The following is a 16164-nucleotide window of genomic DNA, read 5'->3' as shown; positions in this document are numbered from 1 at the left end:
CTGAACTGTCTGAGGGAGGGGGGTGTGAGACAATTGACTCGATAATACGGGTCTTCCTGCCTGGCACCCGTTGATACCGACGGCGAATCAAGTGCGAACACCCGACCAAGAGAGAAAGAGCGAGAATTAGCGATAGAAAGAGAGAGAGAGAGAGAGAGAGAGAGAGAGAGAGAGAGAGAGAGAGAGAGAGAGGAGGGAGGAGAGAGAGAGAACGAAGGACAAGGATAAATGTTCCGTCCGCTAATGACCTCGGTGCCTCTTTAGGGACGGCTCCTCGACTTAGGCTACCGGTCGAAGACCTCTCCACCTCTTCGTCAGACGCCGAGAAATCAAGTACCTGACAGCGAACTCCACCTTCTGGCTCCCGGTGCATCTTCGTCGCGTCCGGAGGCACGATGATGCGAGTGATTCGTCACCTGCGCCGGGAGTTAGAGGTCTAAAAGGCTCGCTAAAGCGCTTGATCCAGATCTGTTCAGTTCATAACGCGCACTTGGTCAGAACGAGACAACCACGAAAATAAAAATAATGAGATAAATTGAAACAGATAAGCGAAATCTGCATGAAAGAAATAATACATGATTTGACGTAAGAGTCGTACGTATCTTTAAAAAATTTAATATAAACCAGAATAATTGAAATCAATTCACTGCCATGTTTATATGATATATGAGATGGTAATTTGATAATGATTCGTCAAGCGTCAGGAACCAGCAGATGCGAACAGTATTTTACAATCGAACGTGTATTCATCTCCGTTTCTATCAAATTTATTTCCCAAAGTGCAGTGTCATAATGAAATTTTTGAGCAGATTATTATACGAATTATGTATTATGCCACGTACAGCGCTTATGGACATTCGTACTATCGTTCGTTCACGGTATCTGCTTCATGCTACTATATTAAATGACAGACACAAATGTCAAAGGAACATCTGCCTCTGGCCACACACGGATTTCATATCACGGATTTCATACGTCTCTAAGATTAAGCGTTATCCAGCAACATCGACATTACCATAATCATTTAACGTGTCTGAATGGACAGCGATATACGATTGATTACGATTTTAGACAAATCGTAGATATAAAAACATGTATAAAATCACTTATCAATGTCGAATATATAATAGGTGTATAAGGAAAATTGACTATCCAGTGCATTTTATTATCTGCTAGGGATAATATAATTAAACATTGATCGCTAATGTAGATAATCTTATGCATTATATATAATTCTCTTTTTATACAAATTTCTAAGCAAATTTTATTCAAGAAAAAAACGAAATATCAGGCTCTGGTAATCTTATCGGCGAGAGGAAGATTCAGAATAAAAAAAATGTAGGCAGAGAAGGAAGATACATCCGCTTTTGCGTGCGGAGGGCCCGAGCGAGTGCAAAAATAGCCCCGAGACACGTCAATAATTAATTAGCGGAATTTATCGATACGCCGGCGCCGTTATCTTGTCCGATATGCGTACGAAGCGATTTCGTGGCCAAGCCGTGAGATAAGCCGTCGTCAATTCACTCGGGCCTGCCTCGTTCGCGTGGAAATTACGACTTCCTCGTGATTCCCGACATCCAACATTTTCTGAGGGGAACCCGCTTACATCGAACATCGCCCAGGTATTAAAGTCGGCCGGATGGGCAGGTGACTTGTTCGATCTTTGGGCATACGTATCACTTTGTTTACCTTCTTAGCGAATTTATCTCGCACAATGAAGCAATAATTAAGTATAAAATTTAATTTTTCAAAATATAATAAATTTTTCAGATATATGCATTTGTTTAATATTACATATACATATTTATAATTATTAATTGATTTATCTTAATTATTAATTTTTATTATTTTTATTTATTAACCTTTACTTTAGTTTATATAATTAAATGCTCATATTTATTTCGTTGCAATATTTTTATATTAATTAATAACACAAAAAACGTATATATTAAGTCGTGAAATTCTTATATTTATATTGTCGTCAGTACAAGTTTATATATTGCAAAGTATAATATTAAATAAAAAACGATTATATATTATTCAAATAGCATTAAAGTATCGCGAAGGAAACACTTCACGAAAACCATAACTATTATTTGTCCGTTTTCGCATTTCTAATCACGTAACTGTAAGATGTCGTATAGCACGGATGCTACGTGTGGATTAAACAAATATTCGAATAAGTTATGACATCTCTCATACCACTTCCCAGAAATATCTTCTCGCCGTGGGTTAATTACAAGAGTGGCTATCGCGATTCTCCGAATATGGCCGAGGCGAAGTATCAGCGCCGTAGCTTACCTCTTCGCCGTCGTTTTAATCGGGATTGACCCGTTTTTAACGAAGCCTCACTCGCCGCACTTTCCGCGCGTCGCTGAGCCATTGATCCTGCGGTGTGTGCCGGGACACGATTTCGACCGTGTCCTCGGGTCCCACATTGGGTCTCGGGGCCCCCGACATCGGGCCTTGACGTCTTAAGCGTGGGGTGAGGCGGCCATCGGGAGAGATAACGAAATTAGCCCGACCGCTAATTTATTTCCTAATTCCCGCGCGAGCGGAGGTGTGAAACAGTCGTTCCGGGCCATGGTATATCCACGATAACGGGTCTGGATGAGGAATAAAAAAGAAGAAGAGGATTCCTTCTCGTACGTGGTCGGTCGACGGCGGGCGCGAGAAGGAAAGAGCCGAGAATCGTGAACGAGAGAGGGAAAGAGAGAGATGCGCGGAGAAAGCGCGGGAGAGGCAGGGGGGAGGAGGGAGAAAAGGAGGAAGAGAGAGAACGAGCGAGGAGGAGATAATGCGAAGGCAGGAATGCACGCCCACGTTCACGACGTGTTTTCCTATGTACGTGTGCGGTGGTCACCATGTGAGAACGCGCTAGCGTGCACACGTGGAATGCACCGTTGTGCATACTTCGCGTAACGGGCAGTTATGGACTTTGCTGCGGCACCGACTCCCCTCCGGCGAGATCATTCGCCGCGAAGTCGTGATTTCACCCGCGATGCACTCTGATGGATTGAGCGGGTACGCGCGTCGCGGGCCGTTTAAGATTCCACGTTAATCTGGATCGCCGTTTAATCGACGATTAAACGTGGCCGAGCGGATTCTGATGCAAAGTGGCGAACACGTCCGGATTTGCATATTCACCGTATGGGAAAACCGATCGCGTTTATTACCTTAAGCGATGCGAAATATCACGCGTTTCGCCGCCGCTGATACCATACCGGACCCCAGACGCATTCCGAAGACTTGATCGCGATCGCGAAAAATCGGTTTTCTTTCTCTTACTCTCCTTTTCTATTACGTCACATCCTCTTAGCGCGAAGAAGATAATGACAAGAGGATACACTCGTGGTGATATTAATATATTTACCACTCATTATTCGCGGAGCCAAAATTAGAGAGAGAGAGAGAGAGCAGCTTGTGAGACTGAACTAAAATTACTATCTTAGTTTTTAAAAGGATGAAAAAATTAGATACGTGTGATTGCCTAAACAATCAAAAATTGAATATGAAAATGTTTCTTATATTCTATCCTCACATCTATATCGGCATAACAATGACTTTTGTAATGCCGTTTTAATAAACAATCTCATGTTAATATAATAACGTATATATAATAATCTTTCTCCAAGATTCGATCAATTTTCGCGACAATTCGTCATTTTCTACAATCGCCGATCTGCGAAGTGACCGTCACTCGATGTCATGCCATTTCGAATGGTGACAGTGACGCGCATGACGGATTGCGCGCACCTCCCAAACAGCCATTAAAATTCTTGAACACGCTAACTAACGACATTCTCGATTATTCTGTTCGACGGTCCTCGAATGGGACTTTATGGCTGCCAAGATATAGAGACTTATATCTACTTACCAACGGAGTCCAGGTATTGGCTCTGACACGAAAACTCGCTCGTAAATTCCCGCCGAACAAATTTCCAGCATATGTCGCAGCAATCTTGAGGCCAGCGGTTCTCACGAGTAAGGAATCCACGGAGGGCGAAGCTTCTCAAATCTGCAACAATTAAACAAAGCAACCGAATTAAAATAAAAATACGTTAAAAGACTTGTAAAAGTAATTGTTTGACAAGAGAATTTTTTAACTCTCAATTACATAGTTTAAGAAATAAAATTTGTTATTTTATAGATATGGCTTATTTTATAAGCAACTGATTTAATTATTTAACTAAATTAAATCTAAATAGCGCAATATATGTAAACTATGTAAACTGTCACGTATATTTTGATGTACAAAAATATATTTTAATATTTCTACATGAAAGAAGAATTTTATGTTTATGCATGAAATTCTTTTAAAATAGAGATACGAACACAATGAGTATATGCGAATTTTATTATTAATTATTTATAAATAAAGCCCCGAAAGTTTGTTTCAAGTAGAAGTTATATCTGCGCGTATTGAGCACCGTATAAATGCGCTTTATTAGTATCACGGTCAGAATAATTCCCAGCGCAAAGGATTAAAGCATAGTGGCATGAAATTAAATAATGAGAGTTCGTCGCAATGACGACCACTGGGGACTTGGGAGCGGCCGGCAATCAGAATCTCGCGCGGGCGCGCGCGTACACGCCGGTCACACATTTAAACAAAAACACACATCGCGACTCGTACTGAGGCACTACTATCTCAATCCGTACGCAAATGAGCCCCTCCGAGAGGACAAGACGAAAGTGATGCGCGTGCAGAGACGCACGTGTGCGTTTCTTCTCCGTGCATTTGCACGCGTGTACACACACGCATACACGTGCGGCAGAGGCTCCGTGACCGCCGTGGAGGAGAAGGTGACGGAGGACGGAAAAGGGAGAACGAATCAGAGCCACTCAAAGAAATAACCAGTGCTCATTAAGAGTAATAATCCCTCTCCTCGATCGTTTCGATTGTTTCAAGGGTGTCACACGGAGATCGTCCGACTGCGCCGCTGCGCGTTATATATTTAACAATCTTCCTTATTATATTATATACCTTCGCTGGGCGACCCGCGCGGTGGAGGGCCGACGGCGAAGGAGGAAGTCTATCGGCTAAAGAAATCACGTCGTTTAGCAACTCCCGTTTCCTCCGGCTGAGTTATGCCGCACGAGATTCAGCGAGATGACAAAAAACGTCATTGTTCATCGACCCTAGAAAACTCGATCGCGGGAAAGTTGATTTATCGAGAATATTTTTAGCATTCCAAAGTGCACTGAAGAGTTGCCACGCAAAGGCACAAATTTATCAGTTCGATAACTTTTAATCGATAAGACTTGGGAAAACGTTTTTTTTCTGGATATATAAAAATCCTTGTACACATACTCGTATATATCAAGTACTTGTACGTATCGATGATAAGTGGCAATAATAAAGTCATTTTGCCTTCATCTTAGACGGTTTAACGTTTTGTAAATGGAAATGCTCGTTCAATGAGTTCCACAAAATAAACAAGAAATAATTTCATAAATATTCGCGTGGATTAAGTTGAACTTGAGCAATGGCTCGTGATTTTTGCGTTTCGCATGTAACGATATTCTAATTCCACAATAACACGCATAGTTCGCCACGTACACGTTATTTACAACCTGAGCGCTCGATGATCATTATTCAGCCGATTATATCAAACAAGAAGAGCGAGCTGCCTTCGATACCGCGGACAAGCGAGTCCGTGGGCCGGCGGTAATGAATTTGCCACATTCCCGTGAACGCTGCGGGGCCGTAAAGGGAGCAGACGAGCGACCAGAACTATACACCGTGTCCAATGTTGTTGCGCTAATCCCCTATTTATCCGTAACACTTTTCTCCCTTCTTTACTGCACATGGCCGTGCCTCCTCTTTCCGAGAAGGGCTCTTTCGATGGCGGAACATAAAAACGCGGATTATTTGCTCGCCCGATCGAGGTGAACCATAATCCACGTGAGCGCGAGATACGCGAGAGCGAAGGAGCGAGGTAACTGATTGTGAGAGAGGCGAAGAGATATAGAAAGAGAAGTGTTAGTCAAACAGTGGATTGCCGTGCGTGTGCCAGGGATTCTCATTAGACGACAAAGAGAGAACGGAACCGGGCGCGGACGGGGTCCTGGTACTCCGGTCTCTCTCTCTCGCCGTCTAATAACTATCAATTCCGCGCCGACGTTGAGAGACGAACTGGAAGAACGAGAGGAAAAAAGACAGCAAGAGCAAGAACGAGAGAAAGAGGGAGAGAGAAAGAGCTCTTGTCCCCCGTCGCCCTCCTTGTCTTCCTCGTCTTCCTCGTCCTCCTCCCACCAGCTCTGATAATTACAACCGAGCGTCCAACGAATGAGCAGGGGTATCATTAACACTTCCTGCCTCGTAACGACTCCTCATCTGATACACGATACGCGCGATATAGTCGCGCGCGTCACTGCGTAAACCTGTCAACCCGCCTAATCGACGTCGACGCACCGCGTCCTTCCCTCGGTCCTAGCGATCGCGCGCGCGCGCGCGTTGCATCACACATCCGATTAAACGTTGGCTGGACTAGTTCGATGGCGTATTTTACGCTTCTTTCTATCCGCATACCCGACCAACATTTTCAAACGATAAAAAGAAATTAAGAGGGAGAAAGAGCGGCGCGTGATCCTGAAATTAGAATTAATCATCCTGCCGAGGCATATCTGGAGAGCCTCTCGATACACGGACTTCGGACTATCGGACTATCCTTCTGGCCCTCGAGACGGCCGCAGGAATTATCCCGTCAATGCGCATCGGCCCGCGGGCCTGCTAATAACTACCAATTTACCTGTCTCGCTCGGGCGAAAACAGGTTCCGCATAAATTCTCCCCCGTTTACGTCGGGAATGCTATTATGACAACTAAGTTGGCACAAATCAATTACGCACGAATGTGCCATCTAGACTCCGCTATCTAACCCTTACAGAACTCAGGTAACTTTTAGAATCCTATATTCTCTTTATGTTGATGTCGAACGCGAATCCCGGCGTTTATGGTAATCTCGTAAATAGGTCCCGAGTCCCGACGAAGACCACCGTATAATTACAAATATTTTTCACAGATATTCATACGCGAAACAATTCAGATGCGTCGTTTTAAGATACTGTCATTCGTTTTTTTTCCCTCCGCAAATTGCTCTTGCGTTACGAAGGCTGAGAATAGCCAAGATTAGTGCCATGATATCAAACTTGTATGAATGCGCGTAAAACGAGCCGATTACTTTAAAAGCAGTGTGAGTTCAGTTTCGTGATAAGACAGATGCGGGGCGATAATAATTTTGGCGACATACGCGAAACTGGACTGACGCGGCAATCAAAGGCAAACGGTTCGTGCAGACAATCTATTTAGGAACGAGTCCCTATTGCGTTCTATTCTAACGAGAACCGATTACGATTTGCTTTCAGTAGCGGCTGCGGGCTTGAGCGGCGGTCTACTCGGGAGCGCTATGATGCCGCTGCACGTGGAGGGTGGCGCACAGGTGCAGGTGCCGCGGGCCCTGATGCAAGCGTTCCTGCAGCAAGATCCGAATCATCCGGGCCTGGAGACGGTCCGTTTGCCGGCCCCGTCGTGCGGCGCCGACGAGAACGGACTGTCCCAACACTGTCGCGAGGTGGAGACCGAGCTGTGTCTCGTCTGTCGCCGTTGCGGCCGCGCGTATCCGCAGGAGTCGTCGCTGCTGGCGCATCAGCGATCCTGCTACCTGGGCAATCAGCAGCGTCGTGGCGCTCTGCGCCTCGTGCAGGTGCGTTACGCCTGCTCGTTGTGTGAGTCCGGCATATCAACGCGCACCTACACAACCGTAAGCGAGTGGCGTCGTCATGCGGAGACGCTGCAGCACCGGGCGCGTCTCGAGGCTGCCCAAGAACGCCAACAGCAGCACCAGCAACAGCAGCAGCAGCAACAATATGACGGCGGCGCGCAATCCGGGGAGGAGACAAACCCGCTTACCGACGAGATGGAGGACGTTGTCAATCAGATCACCCTATTGGCAGCTCGAGCGGCCGCCGAGAGCACGACTGGTCAGTCACAGGCCAGTGACAGGGCCGGGCAGGACAACAACAATGGACCCGATGCCAAACGGCAGAAGCTGGTGCAAGAAGTCACCGCCCTCGCAAGCGCACGTTAAACGCCACCAAACCGAGCTCGGGGACTGATCTACCATCTCTCTCACAGGCAGGAAAGTTGCGCGCGAAAAATGGCACCAAATAACAATAGAAAGAAACTGCAAGAGTAAAATATAAGAGAAGATGGGCGGAGGAGGGAAAGACGAGAACCTATGGACGTCGCTTGGAGGAGGTCGGACTCGAGGACGTCGCAGTGAACGAGCCAATGTTCCTAACCGGCGATGAACGGGCAGGCACGGGTGTCCATCTCGACGGAGCGCCCCGTCGGGGGCATTTGCCCCGTAGCGGTAGGAGAGGGGGCAGGAAAGGGAGGCACATTACTCAGGCACGAACGGCGGACGATCATTGGTTTTCTCTCTTAATTTCGTCGTTTATGCACCGCCAGCACACAACCATCCTCCACCGCTTCCCTGCCCCCTAGCCCCCGCGCCCCCGATTCGCCTATTATTTTTGTAACGCGAATCCCGCGCAGCGCGCGCCGTGAAGATGCGCGCTCTCCAAAGTTCCTCACGTAGCACGAAAAAAAAAGAAAAAGAAAAAAAGATTATTAAATTAAAAAAAGAAAGGTGGCAAAAAAGGATAGAGAGACGATCTAATCTGGTGGAATCGACTGGAGAACGATCGAACGAACGCGATCGAGAAATCCTCCTTGCTGGGTAGCCAACAACCGGTCGATCGGTCGATCAGTCAGCGGCTCGATCGGATCGAGCCGATTTTTGAGTGCACGTCTCGGAACGATGTGCGCGATACGTTTCCAGGAGAGGAGAGTACGGGAAGTTCCGGAGGGAAAGTGCGTCGTGCGACGCGGAACGACACGCGTCGAGGTGGGCTAACTTAAACGTTCCTATGTAAAGTAATAATAAAGATTTAAAGCAGAGTTACTAAGAAAAAAAAGAAAAAGAAGCAGGAAGATAAAAGCGGACGCTATTAGGCGCGGCGTAGTAGGGTAGATGGTGCGCGGCGCGCGAAACTGAAAACGCCGCCATCGTTACGAATACGTACGTACATATTCATATATATATATATATATACATACATCTATATATATATATACACATATACATATATATATATATATAGATATCTGACTGTCTCTATCACTCTCTTTCTCATTTTGACGCGCGTGTGCACGTGGCTTTCCACGGACCTGTGTGTATGTGTGCGTGCATGCGTGCGTACGTGCATGCGTTGTGTATGTATGTGTGTCGCGAATCGTTCAGCGACTTCGACGGCGATCGTGGAAAAGGTAATAAAAAAGGAACGCTTTTCGGGAAAGCGACAAAGAAGGATAATTCAAAAAGCATACACACACACACACACACACACACGATACTCTTTCTCTGCAATTTTCTCTGCCATTCACAAATACTTACATACATATACATATAAACAGGTAACGCACACACAACACAACACACACACACACACACACACACACAAATGACAGACGCGCACTGTACACACGTGTACAACGAGCTTGGCACGTACGTTTTTTTTTACGTTATTTCCCGTAATTTGATAAAAAAGAAAAACGTAATAAGATGGCGGACGGAAGAGAAAAAACGACGGTATATAAGGCGGCATAATAAACCCCCGGTGTGCCCGTCATCGTCACGATTCGCGTGCACGAACGAGCAAGCAAGACCCAGAAACATGGTTCCTATATTTAATAAATTATATTTATTACGCTAAACAAATGATTAGTAACAACGTTAATGATAATAATAATATTAATAATAATAAGAGTAATAAAATAATAATAATGAAACTAGTAATAATAATGATAGTAATAACGATAGGTATTAGAGGGCTGTCGGTAGCTATAACGATTATCGCTAAGCAAAGCTCGATAATCGAACAACCGATTGACACACATCGACGCACGGGATGGGGGATAATAGGAGGGTGGCCCGGCACCATAGAATCTTACCTCTATGTCCTCTGTGTGTGTGTGTTTGTGCGTGTGCGTGTGCGTGTGCGTGTGCGTGTGCGTGTGCGTGTGCGTGTGCGTGTGCGTGTGCGTGTGCGTGTGCGTGTGCGTGTGCGTGTGCGTGTGCGTGTGCGTGTGCGTGTGCGTGTGCGTGTGCGTGTGCGTGTGTGTGTGTGTGTGTGTGTGTGTGTGTGTGTGTGTGTGTGTGTGTGTGTGTGTGTGTGTGTGTGTGTGTGTGACTTTGCTCTCCCTCTTTTCCACAGTCTCGCGCGAGCAAATAAAAAAATAGAGCGGTACACGTACAAGAACCGAACTGTATTGCAAACGTCTGGAAATCAAACTCAAATCGTATACGCACGTGCAACGTAGCATAAGTAAAAACTACGACTCTTTATTTGATCTTTATTCGTAAACAGATAATCGGCCAAATATTGTACTGGGTGAAATCTAGACACTCTAGTGATGTAATCTGGAATTATTAAATAGAACAAGGTGAATTTTTTTTAAATTTAGATACCGCGGTTATATATAGGGATAAAAATTTCAAAAATCTCGCGCATTTAGACGAAAATATTTTAGAAATACAAACATTGTCCCGGATCATAGGTTGGGAAAGAGGGAGGAGAAAGAAAATTGCATCGATTCGAACAGCAACAGAAGGGTGTAAAATCGAGAACGACAAAGAATTCACTACTAGCTGTAAGTTACGGATAAATTACGATTAAACTATAAAATATAAGGGGAAAGAGGGTGAGGAGGATGGGTACACGCGCGTCGATAGAAACGAATGAAACGATACATAGACACACAAACACACACTCTCACGCATATAAGTATATATACAGAAGAGAAGTATATATATATGTATATATATATATGAAAAATGAAGTGAATGAATAAGAAGAAAATATATATTTAAGTAGACAAATATATATATATATATATATATGATGTTGTGACGTACTTAGAATCCTCGCGGATGCTATCCGGAACGATGACGTGTCTACACGCGTACGTACGTCGTGTTCCTCGCTCTAGAAGCTCACTCTAGAAGAAACGAAAGTTCGCGCATACAATGCAGCGCGTACGTATGCGAAGCTACAGAATGCCGGAAGTGCCACCGGAAGTGCAAAAGAAAAAAAATAAGCAAAAGAAAAAGATACCGTGGCGTGTTTTTACGTGCTGCAGTCTTGAATTTACGCGAATCATTAGGTTAAAAAAAAGGGTATACCGGAGAAAAAACAAGAGTGTCGCGTGGAACGGAGAGCGATGTGGGGGATGCCGGACAGAGAAATGCACTGACGAATGGGCGCGTTTGTCTCTAGGGGTAAGGGGGCTCTCGGAAAAAGCAGGGGAGGGGGTCTGAGATCCAAGGACGTTAAAAAAAAACACGTGGTCGTTAAGATCAAACGAAACGCGAAGTAATAACTATTCCTAAGGTACTAAGCAACTCTCGAGGTTCCTGTCTGCAAAAGATGCTTTTCTAACGTAACGTTGGTAACGGCGATTATTAATATTATATTTGAATTATTATTATTATTATGATTATAGATTACGATATTATATTTACATATATGTGGTCATGTATTGATTATTATCTATATAAACGTTACAGCGTTGAACTAGCGTACATTTAACACACGTACACGTTCCAAAAAATGACACGAACGAGAACATTTGTGCACATACACGCGCATACATATACATCTATACACGTACCCGCACTCTCGTATACTACTACCGAGAACACCTAATCGAATCGCTAATATCGAAATTTTCAGCCGATCGTCTTTCCGACCGGCACGATCCACCTTTACAGGACGTACCGGGAAAAAAAAAGAACCCAGAGCGGAATCTCTCTTCGTACGAACCGATACCTCGCAAAATAAGACAATTAACGGGTGTGATCAAGTCGTAGAATTAATTAAGGCGATCGCCGCGGAATCGCGCGCGCTCGCGTTTGGCGACCGCGAATCCGTACTGTCTTCAGGATCTTTGCAAACGATAACTCTATCACTACCACTAGCACGAGGCAAGATGTTCCAAAGAAAAAGCGCCCAGGACCTCAAAGCCGCGGCGCTAAGACTGTGAGAGAGAAGCGAAATTTATTTCCCTTCGCTGCGAAATTTCCTACATACGTATAGTAAAATCATAGAAGGGCGAAAATGCACTTGAACGCACAAGACGATGCGCCTCGGCCGGTATCCATCGCGATCTTAGTTTTTTCTTAGTAATTATTTGCTCGCGAGAGACACAGAGGAGAGCGACGCGTTGCAAGGACCGTAATATTCGTTAATACAAATTATAAACACGCGTATATACACGCAACACAGACAAATTAACGGGCATACACAAGCGCGCACACACACATACAAACAAACAAACACACACATACGCACACACTGAAATCGAATTTTGCGTATGAACTCGGAGCTACACATCGCATACGAGCGTGACTCTCAAAACGCGGCTACGTACGTGCGCGTGTACGCAAAACCGGCGCGTCGGTTTTGGCGTTTTGAGTTTCGAGTACGGAGATTGCGTGATAGAGTAACCGAACCTCGCTAGCTGTTCCTAAAAATCAACAATGAGTGAATGATAAGTGTGCGCGGATTATGTAATGGAGTGATGAGCTAACGATACGAGAACGATATGTGAGGAAACGAATGCTATATACATATATATATATTACTGCGTTGCGGAAGGATTAAGCGCGGCCGACGTCACCGATGCCGTTTTCCGTCGACACACGGCCACCCTCGCTAACCGTTGACAATCTCCCCCCCCCCCTCTCTCTTCTCGCGAGCGCCGAATGCGGTCGGGATCGCGCGTGACGCCGATCGATCGCAAAGATCCATCGAGGATGCACTTTTACAGAGAACTTTTTGCTCGACGCGTCGAAGAGAGAGAGAGAGAGAGAGAGAGAGAGAGAGAGGTGACGATTGGAACAATTTGCAAACTCCCGCTATACTTTCACGCACTCGGTAACAATGGCCGTGCCATGCTCGACGAGCGAACAGTCGGAATATCGCCTCGGTGGAACCGTCCGACGACGGAAAAGGCTACGGTGATCGTCGAAGTTTTTCATTTTTCTAATCTCGTTGAGTTTCTACGAAATATGTTGAACGTGTCTATTTATTATTAACTCTATTAATTGCTATTGTGACTATTACTGCAATTATTACTACTATTGCGATTATTATTGTCATAATTATTATTATTATTATCATTATTATTACGTTATTACACTATTATATCATTATTAGTATGATTATTATTACATTATTGCCGATTGACTTGCGAGAATTTGTTCGTGCGGTACATGATTGACTATTAATTAATAATGGATACTAATTGATAACGATAGCGACTAATTCTTGTGAGAGATTGCCATGTGTATATCTATATGTACTCACTACGGGGCACCGTCAGCCGCGCGTGGGTCCGCACACCCACCGATGGCGCGGGACACCCGAAACGCCGGCCCGGGCAACCTCGACGATGTTGGCGCCGCGCGTCGGCTCGGCCCGCGATCGACGAATCGAGCGTGATCGACGAACAAAATCCGGAATCCCATCTCTTTGGACGCCCTGGATAGACGGGACAAGCGCCTCTCTTTGCGCCTCTCGCCGGGCCCTTTTTGTAAAACGCGGAGACGCAAACAGATCGGCGACGATCGCGAGAGTGTCAAATTTGGGGAGCAACGGCGACGTTAAAGTGACGCGCGGACACGTGTAAATGTAAACGCATTCATTCAAAAGTGACCGGCAGGACGAAGTACCTTTTACGCTTTTTAGCTCGAGAAAAATATACGCGTGTGTTTTACCGCGAGGAAAAGTGGACTGCGCATTGCGCCGCAACGGAGAGATGCGCAGCGTACTTTTCGCCGCGACTAGATACGTTCCGTTGCGTTTCACCGTACCTTCGACACATTAAATATACGTATATCGGCATATCGCACCTTTGGTTCTAGCCAATCGGGATGTTCCACGCGTACTCGTTTCATTGAACTTTCGTTTAACTTGGCTCGTCGCGTCGGTACCCGCGAGGGTAACGATTTCACGCGATCGATGATCGAGCGGGGGACGAGAGATAGCAGAGCGAGCTCGCGTTCTCGCCTGGTCATCGCTCCGAGAGACTTATTATTATCCATTTATACGCGTAAACGGTATTGGTCCGGATTTTGTAACGGCGACGAAGAAGGGATACGTATGCGCGTGCCACACGACGATTATCACGACGGACGAACACGGTTGTACCGGTATACACGCGCGAAGAGATGGCAATACACACGAGCGTATGCAGCAAAACGCGTGCGAGCCCCGAAGACGGAAGGAAAAAAAACGAGAAAAAACGGGAAGATGAAAAAAGCGGTAGAGCCGCAATCGGAGGCGCCAACATCGTGCGGAAAAAACGGGCACGGTGCAATCATGTTCCTATTAGGTTTCATATCTAAGCGAGTAATTAATTATACCAGTAAATATAATGATGATGATGAAGGACACGATGATATATATTATTGGTACGACATAGCATATAGTCTACGAATTCCCCGAACCCTCCTCTATCTCTCCCTTTAAAACCAGAGACAAAGTGGCGTATGTAATCCCCATACACATGGTCTCTATTCACGAACGCGCATGCATATACGTCTGCATAGACAAAGCGATTCAACGGGCGCATTATAGGAGCGCAATTTTGCAACGAGCGAGCTAAACTTTTTCCTTGTTTCCTACCTAGTCTCTATTCTACCTGTCTCTGAGCACTGACATCGATTAGCTACCATAAAACCATTTTAAAACTCCTCAGCTTTCGGTTCCAACTGAATTTGATCGATATACAGGCTACAGCATGTCCTTTTGGAAGCATTATCTTCGTGTCAATGAAAAGCGTGCAGAAATCGAAGGATAACGTGATGGCGTCGATGGCGATAAAAGAAGAAGAAAGAAGATTGCGAGGAAAATAACACTTTGTTCCTAATCCAGAGTTAACGTAGTCATTGAATCAACTTTATTCAGCTTTTGCTTAAAATATCTCTTGCAATATTTAATTGCAATATTTTGTTCTATTCCCATTCTTCATTTTCTTTCCTTTAATATAAAATTATTACGATAACTATTAAACCTAATGGATCAATCACAATGCAATAATTAATCAAGAACTTAAAAAAGCGAAAAGAAAATTAATCACGTTTATTAACATTATCGCAATTGAATATATTCCGTAAATATAATTTCTTAAAAATTTTCAAATAACAAATAATGAAATAATAAGATAGTGCACCTCCTGCAAAAGTAAAACGATGTCGTGTTCTTAAGGGAAATAGATATTAAAGGCATTAGAGGAACCAAAAGAGAAATAAAAACGCAGACTCGATACATTCGAGCCACGATAAGCTGTCAAATTACCTCTAAAAAGTTCGCAGAATTACATGACAACGCTGCCGAAAATTTCATCAGCGTCTGACCGCGAACATTGTCGCGGACGCGCGAGCTGTCAAGCGGCACTGCCATTCTATTACGCTGGATTTCATTTTATTTCCGGCTTGCGAGGCACCCCATTTCCGGACGGCGAGTATTAGTTCACCCGCAATTTGCATATAGAGACACGAAACACGCTCGCTTGAAGAACCAATGTCGCGTGATAAACTCGCTTATCGCCAATGCCGGCGACGACTTGACTGCCGTATTTTCAATCACGGGCTTGCAATCGCGTCGCTCGACACGACGCGTGACCGACCATGTTCACGCCGTAAATAATTTTGTCGATTATCAAATACGAGATCTGTTTAAAAAATTAGCAAACTTGTTTATTTATGCAACAATTTGAAGGCTCGTCGAGGCTCGTCAAGATTGATGTCGCGTGACGGAAGAACCTGTGTTCTAATCTAAAAATAGATACCGCGTGCAGCGCTCTATCTTGTTTACTTTTTATGCAGTGTGGTTTTATTTGTGAACGTGTAAGGTGCGGTTCGCGATTTTTTAGAGCGATCGATTTCTATATGAAATCGACGTGTGAACATTAAATCTTGTTTTAAGTTTTCGGAAAATCATTCACTGAAACTTATGAAATGTTATTAAGACAGGTTTATGGCGGCTGTCGACGTTGACGGCCGGCTTGAACGTGGATCGTCGACCTATTGAT

General features: G+C 44.8%; 1 protein-coding gene across 4 annotated transcripts in view; it reads left to right on the top strand.

Moving 5' to 3' along the window:
- Zfh2 (Zn finger homeodomain 2) overlaps positions 1–14522 on the top strand; it is a 140875-nt gene extending 126353 nt beyond the window's left edge. Inside the window, exon 6 of one of the 4 annotated variants that reach the window (XM_077407302.1) lies at positions 7374–14522. In XM_077407302.1, coding sequence (XP_077263428.1) covers positions 7374–8092 — 719 coding nt within the window. In that variant the 3' untranslated portion in view covers positions 8093–14522. Of the gene's footprint in view, positions 1–7370 lie in introns of all 4 variants that reach the window. The other 3 variants (XM_077407301.1, XM_077407304.1, XM_077407305.1) reach the window with 3 other exon arrangements.
- The last annotated feature ends 1642 nt before the right edge of the window (positions 14523–16164 follow it).

The sequence above is a fragment of the Temnothorax americanus genome, unplaced genomic scaffold (assembly GCF_048541705.1).
Source record: "Temnothorax americanus isolate GAGA-0224 unplaced genomic scaffold, ASM4854170v1 Scaffold22, whole genome shotgun sequence".
NCBI lineage: Eukaryota > Metazoa > Arthropoda > Insecta > Hymenoptera > Formicidae > Temnothorax > Temnothorax americanus.
Note: the sequence above shows the minus strand (reverse complement) of the source record. Positions and strands in the feature narration are given on the sequence as shown.